The 15,885-nt window shown below is 48.5% G+C and overlaps 6 protein-coding genes across 6 annotated transcripts; 2 read left to right on the plus strand and 4 right to left on the minus strand.

Annotated features, from left to right (window-relative positions):
- Window positions 1–144: 144 nt before the first annotated feature.
- BGW36DRAFT_297888 (uncharacterized protein) lies at window positions 145–554 on the minus strand (the record flags this gene model as incomplete). Its single annotated transcript, XM_046211387.1, has 2 exons — window positions 145–246; window positions 303–554. Coding segments are annotated over 2 exons (354 nt in total), but the record flags the coding sequence as incomplete, so codon positions are not given.
- Window positions 555–703: 149 nt separating this feature from the next.
- BGW36DRAFT_381518 (putative cyanate hydratase) lies at window positions 704–1,790 on the minus strand. Its single transcript, XM_046216437.1, has 3 exons — window positions 1,474–1,790; window positions 967–1,406; window positions 704–897 (listed from the first exon to the last, which is right to left on the minus strand). The coding sequence occupies exons 1-3, from the start codon at window positions 1,495–1,497 to the stop codon at window positions 876–878; spliced, it is 486 nt and encodes a 161-aa protein (XP_046071659.1). The 5' UTR covers window positions 1,498–1,790; the 3' UTR covers window positions 704–875.
- Window positions 1,791–2,400: 610 nt separating this feature from the next.
- On the plus strand, window positions 2,401–6,215 carry BGW36DRAFT_428716 (uncharacterized protein; the record flags this gene model as incomplete). Its single annotated transcript, XM_046220593.1, has 4 exons — window positions 2,401–2,962; window positions 3,034–3,177; window positions 3,246–5,479; window positions 5,532–6,215. The coding sequence occupies 4 exons, from the start codon at window positions 2,401–2,403 to the stop codon at window positions 6,213–6,215; spliced, it is 3,624 nt and encodes a 1,207-aa protein (XP_046071660.1).
- A 2,546-nt stretch (window positions 6,216–8,761) lies between these two features.
- On the minus strand, window positions 8,762–10,814 carry BGW36DRAFT_298383 (YAP-binding/ALF4/Glomulin; the record flags this gene model as incomplete). The annotated part of the gene is made up of 2 exons (XM_046211427.1): window positions 8,762–9,847; window positions 9,927–10,814. 2 exons carry the CDS (start codon window positions 10,812–10,814, stop codon window positions 8,762–8,764), a joined length of 1,974 nt encoding a protein of 657 aa, XP_046071661.1.
- A 1,630-nt stretch (window positions 10,815–12,444) lies between these two features.
- On the plus strand, window positions 12,445–12,912 carry BGW36DRAFT_297240 (uncharacterized protein; the record flags this gene model as incomplete). The annotated part of the gene is made up of 1 exon (XM_046211340.1): window positions 12,445–12,912. The coding sequence occupies one exon, from the start codon at window positions 12,445–12,447 to the stop codon at window positions 12,910–12,912; it is 468 nt and encodes a 155-aa protein (XP_046071662.1).
- Window positions 12,913–13,422: 510 nt separating this feature from the next.
- BGW36DRAFT_191433 (rhomboid family membrane protein) lies at window positions 13,423–15,523 on the minus strand. The gene is made up of 3 exons (XM_046209797.1): window positions 14,909–15,523; window positions 13,830–14,854; window positions 13,423–13,767 (listed from the first exon to the last, which is right to left on the minus strand). The coding sequence occupies exons 1-3, from the start codon at window positions 15,414–15,416 to the stop codon at window positions 13,717–13,719; spliced, it is 1,584 nt and encodes a 527-aa protein (XP_046071663.1). The 5' UTR covers window positions 15,417–15,523; the 3' UTR covers window positions 13,423–13,716.
- Between the last annotated feature and the right edge of the window lie 362 nt (window positions 15,524–15,885).

Raw genomic sequence — 15,885 nt, forward strand, 5'->3', positions numbered from 1 at the left:
ACCACGTTCTGTATCCTGCGTGGCTGGCTCAATGGCGTTCTCTGGGTGGTGTGGACCTTCCGAGATCAGCCGATGTGTGGTCTGAGCCTCTAAGATTTTGACATCGCGCTGTACCATGAGCGTATGCTTGTTCAAGCCACTAACACATTGGTCCTTTTCGATATGGTTGATATAGGTATTCGCGGTCTTGAAGATCCTGTCACAGTTCTTCCACGGGCATTGGATTTGATGGTCGATGGGATGGGCCTAGTGATTGTTAGCACAATCCATCAGCACAAAAAGATGGTGGGAGTCATCCTCACGCGACGAATGTGGGCATCTCTGCCATCGTGGCTCTCGAATTGCACGCCACAAAAGGGGCAGACAATATGCTCGTCACTCTCAATCTTGTGCTTGAGAAAGGCCTCGAAGTTTGCAAAGTCGATGTCGCAACGCAGGCAATAATCGTGCTCGATGTCCTTGTGCAAAGATCTTTTTTCGTAGGTGTCAAATGACTGCAAGCACTCAGCGTATGTGCACGGAAAGCGGCGATGAGAACTGGCTGATAGTGCCATGTTGGCTGGCCGTGGCGTGTAGAGAATCCGCAGCAATAGAAAGAGTTGTATGGTTGCTACGAGGAGAAAGGAGGAAGAATAAGATAAGAAGAGGAGAGGAAGAGAAAGGCGCGGAAGAAGCGGCCCTGCCCTCTCTGGGTACTTTACTCGATGCGTTTGTCATTTCAACCTCACTAAACAACAAGTAATAAGTAATAACTAATCACTACTAAAGATAATATCATGTCGGATTTGCCTCATTCATCATTCATCCTTCATTTTCATCTCAACCTCCCCCCTCCCCAAAAATGAGCCGACAATGGAGACTGACTGGCTACCTTGCTAGAATCGGGAGAAAGGCAGCCTTGCGAGAGCGGTCAGCTTGGGTCTATCTCAACTTCATCTATATTCGCGTCACATTGAACCCACTCACCATTTGCCCCGCAGAGTGATGACCGCCCAATTGTTTCCATCCGCATCGGTCTCCTTCTCTACGTTCGTCGAAAACGAGATGGCGCTCATAATCCCGTCACCGAACTTCTCATTCAGCACCGCCTTGTACGCATACCCGTAGTTTTGCACAATCTCGTACAGTCGGTAGACAAGTGGCTCCTTCGGAGGCATCTCCACAGAGCGGCCGCGGTCAGGAAAGCCGCTCAGCTGCTGCTCAAGGAGCTCATGCGAGATGTCGAGTGCCTTGGACAGGTTGGCGATGTCCTCTGGCGATGCTTTGGCCTGGCCGTAAAAGATGGCTGCAGTGGCCACCTCGTTGCGGCCAATATGCTTTGAGATGTCCTCGAAGCTCAGCTTCTTCTGTGCTTTGGCAGCAAACAATGTCTGCGACGACTGAGGGAGGTATGGGTGCTGCGAGACCTGTGCGCCTTGTGAACTGCTGTATGGGCAAGCTTTGGGATGCATTGTACGGGGTGTGTCCACTTACATCGAGAGTTGCTAGGTTAGACATGGTTCGTCAAGTGGCGTGGATTGGAAGCGGGAGGTATGATATTGACACTGGGAATTCTAAATGTATATCAATTCAATGTTGATTCTACGGGAGGTCATCGTTATATAAGGCTGCGGCGTTGATGAGGACATGGAGCGGGGTGCGGGGTTTCCCCTCACTACTTGCTGTACACAAGGTAATTATGAGGTTGGTGAATGTCTTTTTTCCCTTTTTACCTTTTTTACCGGGTCGCTGCTTGTTCTACGGAGGTCGCGTGCCAGTCAAGCTCACATCAATTGATATATCAATTGATGTGAGCTATGCCCCCGACCCTGGCCCATAGGAGGGCCGATGGCGTCGGTGTGTTAGTTTATATTCTAACGCCAAGACGCCAAGCGAAGCAACCATATTAATTATTGTCATTATCATCATCATCATCATCATTATCATTTAATTAGATGATCAGAACCAAGACGACAGGGGGCGGTCTTTACGGGCGAGACCAAGGCCACCAGCTGAGCCACAACAGGCGATGTCGTGCGTAACCATGTAGCGCACGCCAACGAGAGCAAGCACTGCCACACTGAGTGGGCAGCCAACGCAATGGACTCCCAGTTAGGAATAGAAAGTGTCTGACATGACAGCTCACTGGACAGGCGATGGCACGCCGCCTAATCACCCATGCTTATGGCGGGGCAGAGCAGGCTGGATCGGAGGCCCGGCTAAGAACAAAGCAACAATAGGACGAGCTGGCTGATCGAGCGGGGTCTGCGAGAAAGAACGGATGCCGCTAATAAATAATAAACGTCTCTCTCATCGCGGGCTGGGATCACACAGCTGTCAGCACATCTGGAATGACCGGGCCAGTAGCCAGAGGAGAATACAGACACGCGATTCCTTGCTAGACACGAAAGAACAGGCAGCATGTCTGGAAACGAGAACCCGCTGGCGTATGGCCGCTACTACGGCGAGCGAGCAGAAGGCGACAGCAGCGAGCGCGGACTGGGCGACTCAGCGCGAGGTTTTCTGTCTGACGGGGTGAAGAAGTTCAAGGACCACTATGGGAGCAGCCAGCAACAGCAGCAAGGCGCCGGGTACGCGGGGCACGGGCAGGGGCAGGCGCAGCCGTTCCAGGGAAACTACGGCCCTCCACCGCAACAGCCACAACCACAACCACAACAACCACCACCACCACAACACAGCCAGTACTCCCAGGATGCAAAGCAGGACAGACTGTCCGGCTTCCTAGGCAAGTTTCAGAATACCGTGTCGGACGTCGGCGCCCAGCTGGCTCAGAAGATTGGCACCACCCTGGATGCCGATGGCTACTCGCAGTATGGACCCAAACCCACCGATCACCGCTTCAAGAGCTTTGCACCGCCCAGGGAAAACAACGACGTCAAGTGGCACGTCGATGGCTTCACCTATTTCTGGGCCGTCTCGCAGGCTCTCGAGAGCGCGAAAGAATCCATCTGGATTCTAGACTGTAGGTACTACCCATACCCCCGTGAGACGCCTTCTATGCTTGACAGCTGACCGTGGCCGATCCAACCAAAGGGTGGCTTTCTCCTGAGCTATACCTGCGACGTCCGCCAGCAAAGAACGAGAGATACCGCCTCGATCGTATGCTCCAGGCTGCTGCCCAGCGAGGCGTGCGCGTAAACATCATCGTCTACAAAGAGGTCGAAAAAGCACTGACGTGTAAGCCCCCGAGATGTCGTGTAGAGGAAAGATGAGGTAGGGCGAAACGCTAATTACTCCATCCATAGTATGCTCGGAGCACACAAAGCGCGAACTAGAAGCGTTGCACCCCAACATTCTAGTCTTCCGCCATCCAGACCACCTTCCGGACGCCAATGAAATCAAAAGCGACCTCACTGCCTCCTTCCAACACCTGTCTCTCGACAGCCCAAGTCTTTCGAAACTTCCCAGTGATACCATCAAAGCATTTTACGGCACAAAGGGGGATACGGTTTTATTTTGGGCACACCACGAGAAACTGCTTCTTGTGGACGGCAAAATTGCTTTTATGGGTGGCCTTGATCTTTGTTTCGGCCGCTGGGACACTAACCAGCATGCTATTGCAGACGTGCATCCCGGCGACCTGCAGGAGATTGTTTTTCCTGGCCAGGACTACAATAACGCACGCGTACTTGATTTCCAGGACGTGGCGCATTGGGAGCAGAACCAGCTAAATAGAAAAGTAACTAGCCGTATAGGATGGTCGGATATCTCTATCAGCCTACGTGGACCAGTGGTGGAAGATCTGCGACGGCACTTCGTAGATCGCTGGAATTACATTTACGACACCAAATACTATGCCCGCAATGAGACAAAGTATCAGAAATTGAGTCTCTATCGACAATATGGCGGCCAGAGCCAAGGTGGTGCTTCTGCTGGACCTACTACTCCAGTTCCGGCAGGACAACAACAACCACCACCACCACCCAACCAAGGCCAACTAAGTCAGGAACCGCATTGGCAGCAACCGCAACAGCAGCAGTCGCAGCTGCAGCCACAATGGCAAGGAGGCCAACCATCATACCCGCCAACCCCTGGAAGTCATGGACAGCAGCAACCGCAATGGCAAAGCCAACAACAACCTACCGGACAGCTCTCTTACCCACCGCCTCCCAGCAGCCAAGAACAGCAGCAACAGCAAACACAGTGGCAAAGCCAACAGCCCTCAGCTACACAGAGTTATCCTCCTCCTGCCAGTAGCCAAGGAAATGAAGGGCAACAGCAGCAATTATCATATTCTCAACAACAACCACATTGGCAAGGTCAACAGCAAGCCCCCAGCCAAAGCGAGTATAACTCTAGTACGAGCGCTCAGTTAGGTGGACAGTATTTCCCCCCACCACCACCAGGTCCGCCCCCATCTCACACTGGCGGCGACCATTCAAGCCAGACTCAGATTAACCAGGACCCCTCTCATTCAGGGTTTGGCTCTGGCCAATACAGCTCCCAAACTTCAAACCCGTCACAGGCACCGTACTTTGCCCCGCCTCCAATTCAAGAATCACAGCATTCTCAGACCCGAGGCTTATCTGAGGGAGGGGATCTTTCACGAGGTTACACCGACAATCAGTCAAGCTACAATTCTGAATACCAAGGAAATGGTCGATCCACTACGCAGAATATCATGAGCGATGTTAGAGGCCTTGGCCACTCGCTTCGTGGCCAGCTTGCCGGCCAAGTACATCAATACCAGGATCGGTACATTACTAATTTGGGACGAACATATGGCAATCAGTGGTGCCAGGTTGTGCGAAGCTGTTCCAAGTGGAGTGCGGGTATTCCGACTGAGCATTCTATCCAGGATGCCTACATTGCTGCCATTCGCAACAGCCAGCATTTTGTATACATTGAGAACCAGTTTTTCATCACTGCCACTGGGGATGAACAAAAGCCTGTACAAAATAAGATCGGTGCCGCCATCGTGGAACGTGTCTTGCGTGCGGCTCGGGCTGGACAGAAGTACAAGATCATTGTCGTTATCCCTGCGGTTCCTGGATTCGCAGGCGATCTGAGAGATGATTCGTCTCTTGGAACGCGAGCAATCATGGAATTCCAGTATAATTCGATTAATCGAGGCGGACATAGTATAATGGAGCTCATTGCTAAGGAGGGGTATAATCCAATGGATTATATCCGATTCTATAACCTCCGCAATTATGATCGGATCAACACTAATAGCACGATGGTGCAGGCCGAAAAAGCTAGCGGTATAAACTATGAAGATGCTCGTAAATATCATGATGCCGCGGAGGTTGGCTATGGTGGTTATGGTCCTGGAGCACCTGGGGGCTTTGATACTACCCGACCCTATGACCAATATCAAAAGGCAGCCTCAGCCCACCCTTCAGCCACCTCTGGCCGTTGGGACTCGGTCAGCGAGTGCTACATGCTTGGTGGTGAAGACATTCGCAAAGTTCCATGGGATAGTGACCTACCCGAAATCGATGCTTTCGTTAGTGAAGAGCTTTACATTCATAGCAAGGTATGAGGAAACATTCCGATCAGTGTAAGCGTTCTTAACAGATTATTCCTAGGTTTTGATCGCCGATGACCGTATTGTTATTTGTGGCTCGGCCAATTTGAATGACCGATCTCAGCTGGGGACTCATGATTCTGAGATTGCTCTTGTCATCGAGGACCCCACGCCCCTCGAGTCACAAATGGATGGCCAACCATACCGGGCCAGTAAATTTGCAGCTTCGTTGCGGCGGGAGTTGTTCCGTAAACACCTTGGTCTACTCAAGCCGCAGGACTACCACCGGGCAAACGCCAACTGTGAACCGGTCGGTGTTCCAAACGAGACTGATTTGAGTTCACCGGAAAGCCAGATTGTTGCGGATCCTCTTTCCAACACGTTCCAAAGTTTGTGGAATTCGCGAGCGCGAACAAACACCGAGGTCTTCCGCAAGGTGTTTAACCCCGTCCCCGATGACTATGTCCGCAACTGGAATGCATATAAGGAATTTTACGAGTACAACTTCCGTAAAGCTGATGTAGAGGCGGAAGGAAAGCCGGTCGTCAGGCCAGGAAGATACGAATGGGGTCATGTAGTGCGTGACAACTTTGCGCCTGGGCCAGAAGGGGCCCAGCAGGTGAAAGAATTGCTGAGCCAGGTGAAGGGGACTCTGGTAGAGATGCCACTAATGTTTTTGATTGAGGAGGATATCGCGAAAGAGGGACTGACTTTGAATGCGTTCACTGAGGAAATCTACACTTAGTCGCTGTGATATGCATGCCTTCTGCCACTCAAAGGCACAGGTTTGGAATAAGGCCGGACGTTGTTCTTGTTATGAATGTGAATTTGTCAGCCATTGAGATCATACTGCATTGTTTTGGACCGTGTTTCTCGTATTTCTTGTAGCGCTAAGAGCAGGTAAACGACGCAGGTCCAGAACATTTAAATCGAAAGTAGTCCCCAATCAGATTATCTCGGAGTGAAAAGCTGTGGCTAACCTACTGCATGCAGTGCATTGAGTGGGCTGGCTGTTGATATTCCTTGATATTGTTCTCGGGTGCCTTGGTGTGTGATTGGCCGCATCCAAAGAACAATACTAAGCAAGCCAAACAACAATATCCAACACCATCCTGAAAGCATTGACTGCAGTTAATATATCATGTACTCGCCACAGTGGTCTCCCTTTTACATCTGCTCATTGATATTCTGCTAGCTGTACCATGGTTGACATTGATCCATCGTCCAAGCACCATGCCTCTCCTGGGAACGATTGGTCCGATATCCAACACGATGGCAAAGATGAATAGATACGCGAGTGGACTAAAGACATAGTTGATTGTTATTATTCTCTAGTGACTTCGTGGACAAAGAATACGACTTCTAGATCCCTATCGTCCTATTCCCTTGTACCTATATAGCCATGTGGGTTATCTTGTCAAAGCTCTTCTTTCTTCTTTCCTCTTCACGAATCCAGAAAAAGCAGCTTGACAACCTGACACTACGATTGTGACACCTCGAACCTCCAAAAAGTAATATCCTCTCTCTACTGTGCTTTGATTACCTTATATACCTAAGGCCCCTTTGGTTTTAATGCTCGCTTGGCTTGTTTCATATTCACTGACCTACCCGAAGAAAGAGTAAAATCTTGGAACCTTTGCGGATTCAGAAACAAATATGACTCCGGATATCTATGCTACTAATACCAGTATGGGACCAATTCAATGCTATGATTAATATCTATTTTTGCTGACACCTCGTTTAAAAATACAGTATCTGCCTCAATCAGCCCCGGCAACGGGTGCATCATCATGTAATCCAAAGTGGACTAACATGGGCGAGAATTGGGGGTAGCACGTCCTCCTCTTGCCATATCTATGATGTCTATTTTAAAAAAAAAATGATTTCTTGCCGCTGGAACGACGATTCGATCTTTATTGCAACTATGAAAATGACCCAAAATGGGGTTTGATTGACCCCGAAACACTTCAGATCGCTATTCGTTTGACTTTGAAAGGAAAGGGAAAGGAGAACAGGATAGTCGTTTATTTTCCCTCAGAAATACCGTTTCTGTTTTCATTGCAAAAGTTATTCCATGGGCAAGAGGGTGTTTATGTGGATGCGGATGCTGAAATATCTACAGTGAGTGGTGAGACCACAAGCCTGGGGTAATACCTATGAAACTAACTAAGCGCAGAGGCCTAATTGGTTCATCAATGATGGTGCTTATTCAACAGTAGTCCTTTCGTCTCACGACTTCGATCGATCTGGTCTATTTACTCGTCGCTCTGTTAGGCCGAATTGGTGCTATGGATAGGTATATTGGCAAACGCTTCTTTACATAGCTTGCTAGTGGATTTCTTTTCTTCCTCTCTTTGTTGAACTCTTGAATAGCCTGTTTATTTCGATTATTCTTCTATTTGATATATTTTGATTCTATCCTAAGACGCCTCGGAAGGTATCGATTTGCTCACTAGAATCGACATTGACCAGGGTGGCCTTAGTATTTTTATGCCTCAAGCTGATTTCTATGATTTACCTGGTAATATTTATTCCTTAACGCTTGTTGATATCTTCTTACGACTGTGGATACGAGACTTTCTTTAAATATGTATATGCTTTGAGGTTAATCGAGAATTCTTCAGCTAAATATTCGGTCGCTTTGAGTTGTTTTTTATGAAAATCCAAGAAAGGTTTTCGAAGAGACTATAGTTCTAGGAAATTAAAGCCCAAGGGATGGTGGGATGAAATTCTCTTCCATATCCCTGCCCATATGGTACATATGTATTTGCATTGAGACGATATCTGTTTCGATGTTGTTCGGACTTTCCATTTCAAGATTGATCTAAAAGGCAGCTGCACTGATCGAGCATCGACATTATCCCAAATCAAGTGTAATATAATCTAGAAAAATAATACAATGACTTGTGAATGATACTCATGCTATTTTATGACCGAACCAGACACCAAGGCATTAATTGATAGCGGCATGGCATGTAAGATAGCGGGAAGTACTGGCCAAACCCTATGTAATTAATGCAACTATCAGCTCATGAGCCCATTGGTCCTATAACAATTGATGTTGACGAGTGTTAATGCAATTTGAGGCTGTTGGTAGATGGTGGTTCCTGAATGAATAGACATAATCAGATGTACTTCGTATACACCCCGGTGGCTATCTGCATAGTATCGCTATAAACAAGGACATCTGGAGTACAATTGTGTTCGTGAACATTAAAAATCCAGGTAAAAGTCTGCAGACATGTACATAATATTCAGAGGTCACATTGCATGATATCTACTTTTCGAAGGTCAGACTGCAGTTGCAAATCTGATCGCCTCTACCTTGGAAATGTCAAATGTGTTCCTACCACTTCCAATAGTCTCTTCATCGTGTGCAATCAAGTCACCGAGCTTCTCTTCTACTTGGGCAATGATGTGTGACAACAATCCGACCGACCGCGCGAGGCCTATGTGGCACATATCCTCGCCAATGGCTGCTTCGATTTTGCCATCACCGCCATTTGCTGACAGGTCTTCTTCGAGTAACTGGCATGTTGATTTCAAGCGAGGGAGGAATTCGGTTTTAAAAAATGGGTAGCCGTGGCTTAGTTCTAGCTTGTTGCGTAGTTGAGTGGAGGAAAGGAGAATGTAGTATAGACTTAAAGCAGCATGGGTATAAGGGGCAAGTGCTTGTGAGAATCGAAGGAATGCGGCGACAATATCAGTGGCTATGTCCATGGAATCGAACTCGGCTGGGTTGAAAATTATCGGGAAGAGAACGGAAAAGTAGTGAGGATTGAGAAACACGGTATTTTGACTTGATATATCTGCCGTCGGAGCAAGAATTTCGTCTTTCAACCATCCAACCGCAGTTTCACGGGCGTATAAAAGATCTTCATTTTCGAAGATTTTTCGTATCAGCTTAAAACGAGCAGTGTCGGAAGGATGGCTTCGTGCTATGGTTGATGGAATCCTGCGGAGGCTGTTGAAGATCTGGCGGGAGCTACACGTCGTCACGGCCAAACTTAAATCGGTATACTGTTTCTCATCGATCGGTTCACCTACTTTGTCGTGAGATGAAATCGTGGTAATTGTTAGGAGGGCGTCATGAAGAGCTTGAGGTTGTTCATTGGGAGTCCCAACACCAACGAAGTTTGCGAAAATTACGGCAAGGTCGGGATATACTGGTATATGCACCGGTTGAGATCCAGAAAACAGAATAGATGCCGAAGAGCGTGCTGCCAACATGAGGAGCGCACCATGTCGTTCTAAGGGTATCTCATCTGCAGTTTTTGGTAGCTCGTCAAAATCGAGTGGGGGAGGGCGGGTTTCCACCGGCGAGGTAACAATTTGCAGCAGATATTCATCTTTGATACCAAGGTCTCGAGATAGTGCCTACAAATGTACGCATGAGTCTCGCATGACTATTATTAGAAGAATGGAGACGAGGACAAAAGAAAAGTAGACAACGTACACATATCTTTCCAATGATCAAATCTCTTTCTTTGAGGTGCTCCGTCGCTGCATGAATATGATTTTTTGAGAGTATATCGGCCAAATGATCTTCTTTTCGATTTAATTTTTCCTGTAGCCGCAATGCCCAGGACAGTCCAGATTCTTCTGATGAAGATAAACTAAGAACATACGACTTTAACAGCTCGACCAACCCAAATTGAACGAGTTTCTGTTGAAGACTTCTATCATCAGAAGCGACAGGCACATCGTATACAGTTTCCGGGTCAGGTGCAGATGCCTGAGAGACCCGCACGACAGAGGAATCACTAGTTCCACGAGGAGGTACAGCAGGGCGTTTTGTGGGTGACAAGTCTCTCAAGAGCTCCAAGAGTGCGTTTGTTGTTTCGTCAGTGGGCATTGACCCATACGCCTCCAAAGCAGCCTGGAGAGAGGTTGCAATAAAGCGGCTGGGGTATTTAGTCCTGATGCGACTGTGAAGGACCGAAAGCATAGCGTTCAAACAATTGAATTGAGCCACATAACGGGAAGGCCCCTTTACAGGGACTGTGACAGCTTGCTCTGGACCTGTTGTCGCGTGCTGTATTTCCTCGTCGTCGTTCTCGTCTGGCTCCAACTTCATCAACGAGTCCGAGACTCGAAGAATGACCTCGCGAGGATTTCCTAGCCGGGCAATATCCTGTAGACATTCCTGGGACTGGGGAAGCATTGGCAGGAGAATCTGCACCAGATCCCACCCAATGTTTGTCGTGAGAACTTCATCCTGTAAGAGTCGATGGAGGGTCGGCAGGCGCGCGGGGGTGAGTTGATACTCGAGGATAGTGAGATAGGTCAGATAGTCGGTAGCTGGGGGTAAAGCCGCCACGAGGGGATCCTCTTCTGAAGTCATCTCTGTCTTTGTCAAGGTGTATTGCTGCGCGGATCATAAATCGAAAGCCGACGAAGTTGGTTGTCGAATGCGTTGATGTTTGTTTCTCTCGCGGTGAGATGCCCCGCCCGAGGCTGATGACATCAGTGGCAGAACATGACCGCCCCGAGTCCTTGTACCGCCATGCATTTATTACTGATTGGCAAGCAGTAAGCAAGGGCTTGTTGCTGGTTGCCAGCTTTTTTTTTTTTAAAAAAAAATTCAGTTATTGTCCGCTTGGCTATCGAGACTTTTGCAGGCACCTGGCAGCTGCCCAAAAGCGTCTTCTTGGCTGCGAGTTCTCCACTTGGGCCTCCACTGGCTGGTCCAGAGTGCTCTGGTGGCTGGCCTATGAGTAGTAGGAATCATACTCCAAGGGCGAGAATTGCACGGCAGTGGGTTATGAAGGATAGCGAGCATCTTTGACCTAGTATATTTTGATCCGCACCAACCCCAAGAAGACAGCGCTGGATTGGCTATTTCTTAGAATTCTACTCATTGTAAGCCCCTGGAAGATAGATTCCTCCAGTGAAGGTTTTTGCTATACGCTACGACTAGCTCTGCCCGAAATTTCGAATAGTATATGCCGTCAATACGTATTGGGTAATCGGGGCAATCTGCAGAAGGCGATCTGAGTCTGAGATAGCTCGAAAATGTGGCATCCCACTGTAGAGCGCGACCACATCAATTTGAATGGACATCGAGTGAATCATATCCCCCCCCCCCCTTGGGATGATAGCGCTACATCGAGCAGGCGATTATCGTTGCAGTGTCAATGTCGAGTTCAAGTCGAGCATAAAAATCAACGATCCAAAGCGGGGCGCTAGCAGCGTTCGGAGTTCAGCGACTGTCGACATGAAGCCGAAGGTGCCGGAGGGATGACGATCAAATTGTATCCAGGCTGGCCTTTTGTCGCTATTAACTGAGGAGGCAGAACGCTGGACAGTGAATAGTGGTCGCTGATCAAATCGAGCAGGCTATCTTAGTAATGTCCTCAACCCAAGGCCATTCTCAGGAGTCAGCAGTGACTCAGCACCAACTAGCTGTCGATCGGGATTTAAGCAGTCGAGATCACCCAAACGCCGGAAAGTAAGGCCGTTCGCAGGCGGACAGAAGATGCGCTATTGGTCGAGGATAGGATTAGACTCGGCGACGTCATTTGCAACTGTACAACAGGGAACACAACGAACGAGCTGTGTTCCTGAGAAGAAGAAGAAGAAGGTATACTGCAGCTCCGAACCATCCGGCCGGGTGGGCTCTCTTATTCTCCAGCTGCTCTCGTAAGGAGCCATCCCTCTTACTAATAATTTATAACCTATTCTTCACCAACCTACTATTCCTACTCATTCCGCTCCTAATAACCCTTAATTCCCCTCGAGTGCCCTCGCCTCGTCTTCCGCCAGCACGAGGAGAGGATCTTCAGCCGTTCCAGGATCTGCCGGCTGCTAGTCTCGGTGCTCCACCCGATTCGCTCTCGCTCCTTATTTTGTATGCAAATTGTCAAGAGCATTAGTTTATTGATAATATTCGTCCAAGACGCATGATCCTTTTCTCTCAGAAGTCCGGATTCGACGTTCGCCTCTCCCGTGGCCAAAGACCATCAAAACCCAAGATGGCAACCGAGATGCGCTCCTTTTACACGCCGTCAACATCAACCCAAATGTCGCCGCACTCGCCGTCCATTGTTGACGAGCTGATAAGCAAATATTCCTCCTCAATGGCTGCGGTGAACACCGCGAGCTCTCTATCTCCGGCATCGTACGGAAAGCACCGCAGCCTGGCCCAGCGTCTGATTCACCGCGTCCGTTTGGAATACTACCGGTACGAAGTCACTTTTGGCGTTTACGTCATGAGCCCCGGCGAGAAATTCGTCGCCAACGCCTTTGTGTTCGTGTTTATTTCTCTGCTCATCTGGGCCTCACTGCTTTACCTACCGCAATTGCTTTTCCGAAAAATTGCTCGACTCGCCTGGTTGCTGACCGGCCACAGCGATGATGTCGCTGTTGTCTTTGGTATCTTCGATTCGGCGTATGCGACATCGTCGGAGCCTGCCATTGCTACGAGTACAAGGGCATCATAACGAAATCGCCTTGTGAAGCATCAATTACAGTTCTTTAAAAGATACGCGCTTGTTACTTATGTGCATTTCCATGCCGCGCATGATACCGGGGTTGGGGTCGTGTACACGGTAGACCATGCTCTTTCTTCCCTGCTTCTTCGCGTCGTATACCCAAGCAACTTTGAATTTTGTTGGAGCGACCATCTTCCAAACTCGGCGCAATCGTGGACTCCTCTCAGCGTTTTCTTTATTGGTTTGGAAACAAATACGATGGATCGTTTTCACGAGCCAGAACTGTGATTGCTTGAATCACACCAAATCAATGTACCAATAATCATGACAGGGACAGCTAGACAGAGGAGACGCACATGCTTCTCCCAAGACTCCTTTATCCATACAAGACGTTATTATTAATGACAAGACTATTATAGATATCCATACCAGTATCTATGCATGATTTCCTAAACTTGTTTTCGTACGTCGGTGGAACGTGATAAGGATATTATTATTTGATAAATGGGTCATCGATTGGATAAAGTACACGATGTGACGGGTAGTATCTCTGTTGTAGATATTCTATGTAGATCTTTGTGGACATATGATCAACCATGGTATACTATTTGGTGTCAGTAATCTAAGTCAACAGAAAACTCATACGAGTGTCGTGTATCATTGTTCAATTATCATTGGGTGAATCGTAGGGACAAGAGGCTGTGCCGGTTTTATATGCAAATAGCTGTGGATCGTCATAGCTGCCAAAGCAAAAAAATATAAAATCAAAAGGGGTATCTTAGTGCTGGTAATTTGCGAAATCGCTCGGGATTCTCAAGTCGGCGTCAAATTCAAATTTCCTACGCTGCACCAGTTTTTGACAGGCTGCGAACGACCGCAATGAATCAGTAAGGATTTTTAAAATAGCAAAGAGGAAGACGACATACCAAGCACGTCAGATGATAGCACCATGAGCAGTTCGACTTTGGATATTTATAAAAATCCGTAATTAACAGAATGAATCCGATGATCACAGCCACTAAGGCACCCGCACGCACAAGCCACCAGGCCCACCAGAGGGGCTTCCTACCCTTGAAGAAAGCCAATGGGCGGTTGTATTTGAAACGGTCGTTATTGTTATCGTCATGACTGTTGCTTTTCCTGTTGTTGAAACCATTCGTGCGGTTCTCGACCGGAGATGGGCCAGCACCGCCGCTCATGACGACATACGGTGTTCGTTCGAGACCGATTCGTTCTCGGATATAGTTCGGAGACCGCATCATACAGAGGCCCATGGCTAATCCCATGATAAACCCACCGATATGCGAGAAGTTATCCAAGCCCGGAAGCAGGCCCAACACAAAAGATATAGCGATTTCGAGCACAAGGAACAGGAGCTCAATCCAAGGACTCCGTCGCTCTTTCCATGTATAAAGTAGATCCAAAACGAACAGCGCAAGGATGCCAAACAAGGCCCCCGACGCCCCCGTGGATGAGATGCCCTGAGCTGCGTAGTTCCCACCGAGCGCAAAACCGAAGATACCGCTCGCAAAGTATACCAGGGCATACCGCCACCACCCGATATTCCGCTCCATATCCGCCCCCATAGTCATCTGCATTAGCATATTAAAGCCGATGTGAATGATTCCGGCGTGCAAGAACATCGGAACGATGAACCGAAACCACTGGTTTGGTTCCGGTTGATCATCTATGGAACCATTTATTTTGGGATTTGGCACACCGTTAAACCCGCACAATTCTGATAGAGTACATTTATTGCTTGCATCCTGGGAGTCGGAGGAGGTCGTATTTGGACAATTCCAGTAAATTGTTTCGTTTGCGTTTTGTACTCCGGGGACATTCTTCATGCAAGGGACGAAACGAGCACCCATATTAATCTGGACATAAGGGGACGGCCCGACCATTGGATTGAAGCTTGGGTGAATTTCGATAGGGCTCCCCGTGAGCTTTGCTGAAAAGGTGTTAATTTTGGCATTTCTCTCCTAACAAAACGTGCAAGACCTACCGCTGTAAATTAACTCGCCAATGAAAACGCCAACATCAATGATTGTTAATAGATAGGTGACCCAAGGGATTTTGCTACGGAAGAATCCACGTTTCGCGGAACGCCGCCGCCGCCTGTCGCTCATGTCTGGATCCATGGGCATGTCAGATTGATAATTTGTATTCTGATTCACCCAGCGAGGGTCGTTCATCTGGGATTGCTGCACATTCGGCTTTAGTGGGATGTCTTCTCCATACTGATCAGCCAGGTGGTTTCTGCCACCAACGAATGCGTTCTCGTCTGAAAATGACTGCTGGCTGTGTCGAGGATCGTAGGTCCCTGAATGTGAGTCGTAGGGGAAATGCGAGAGGGTTGGCGAGAGGGGCGGGCCGGGAAGGGGTTTCGTCGTCGAGGGTTCCAGATCCTGTTGCTGGGATTGTTGGTGAAAGCGATTATCATTATAGGCAGGCAGTTGCTCGCGCTGTGATGGTTGCGGTTGGAAAGAGTGGAAGTACTCGTTGGCCGCCATGCTGGGCGACGCAAATGAATGAATCAATCAATCAATTATTTTTCATTCAATCGATCAAGAAGTGTTGATGGCAGTCGATTTGGTTGTCTTTGTACTATTTTGCGCCAGGATATAGATAGAACAGACTAGGTATGCGTGTAACGGCGATGAAACTGGAACGAGTTGCATCCGCCTCGGCTGGAGAGCAAACAGCGTCGACGGTGAGCAGACACGACTAAAACGATGGACGGGAGTTGCAGCAGAAAACAAGCGAGCTGTAGGCAGAACGAAGTCGCGAGAGAGGGGGAGAGAGAGGGAGAGAGAGAGAAAGCAGTTGTGGTGTGCTGTGTGTTGTGTGTTTGGAGTTACGAGTGTACCTGAGGAGTGAGACAGGCCAGGGACGCAGCAGGGAGGCGGTGCGCGGCCAGGCTCCACCAATAAACGTCATGCCACCTGTTCACCAGAGGACTAACTATTATTATTGGTATTT

The sequence above is a fragment of the Talaromyces proteolyticus genome (assembly GCF_021365285.1).
Source record: "Talaromyces proteolyticus strain PMI_201 chromosome Unknown BGW36scaffold_7, whole genome shotgun sequence".
In the NCBI taxonomy this organism is placed as follows: domain Eukaryota; kingdom Fungi; phylum Ascomycota; class Eurotiomycetes; order Eurotiales; family Trichocomaceae; genus Talaromyces; species Talaromyces proteolyticus.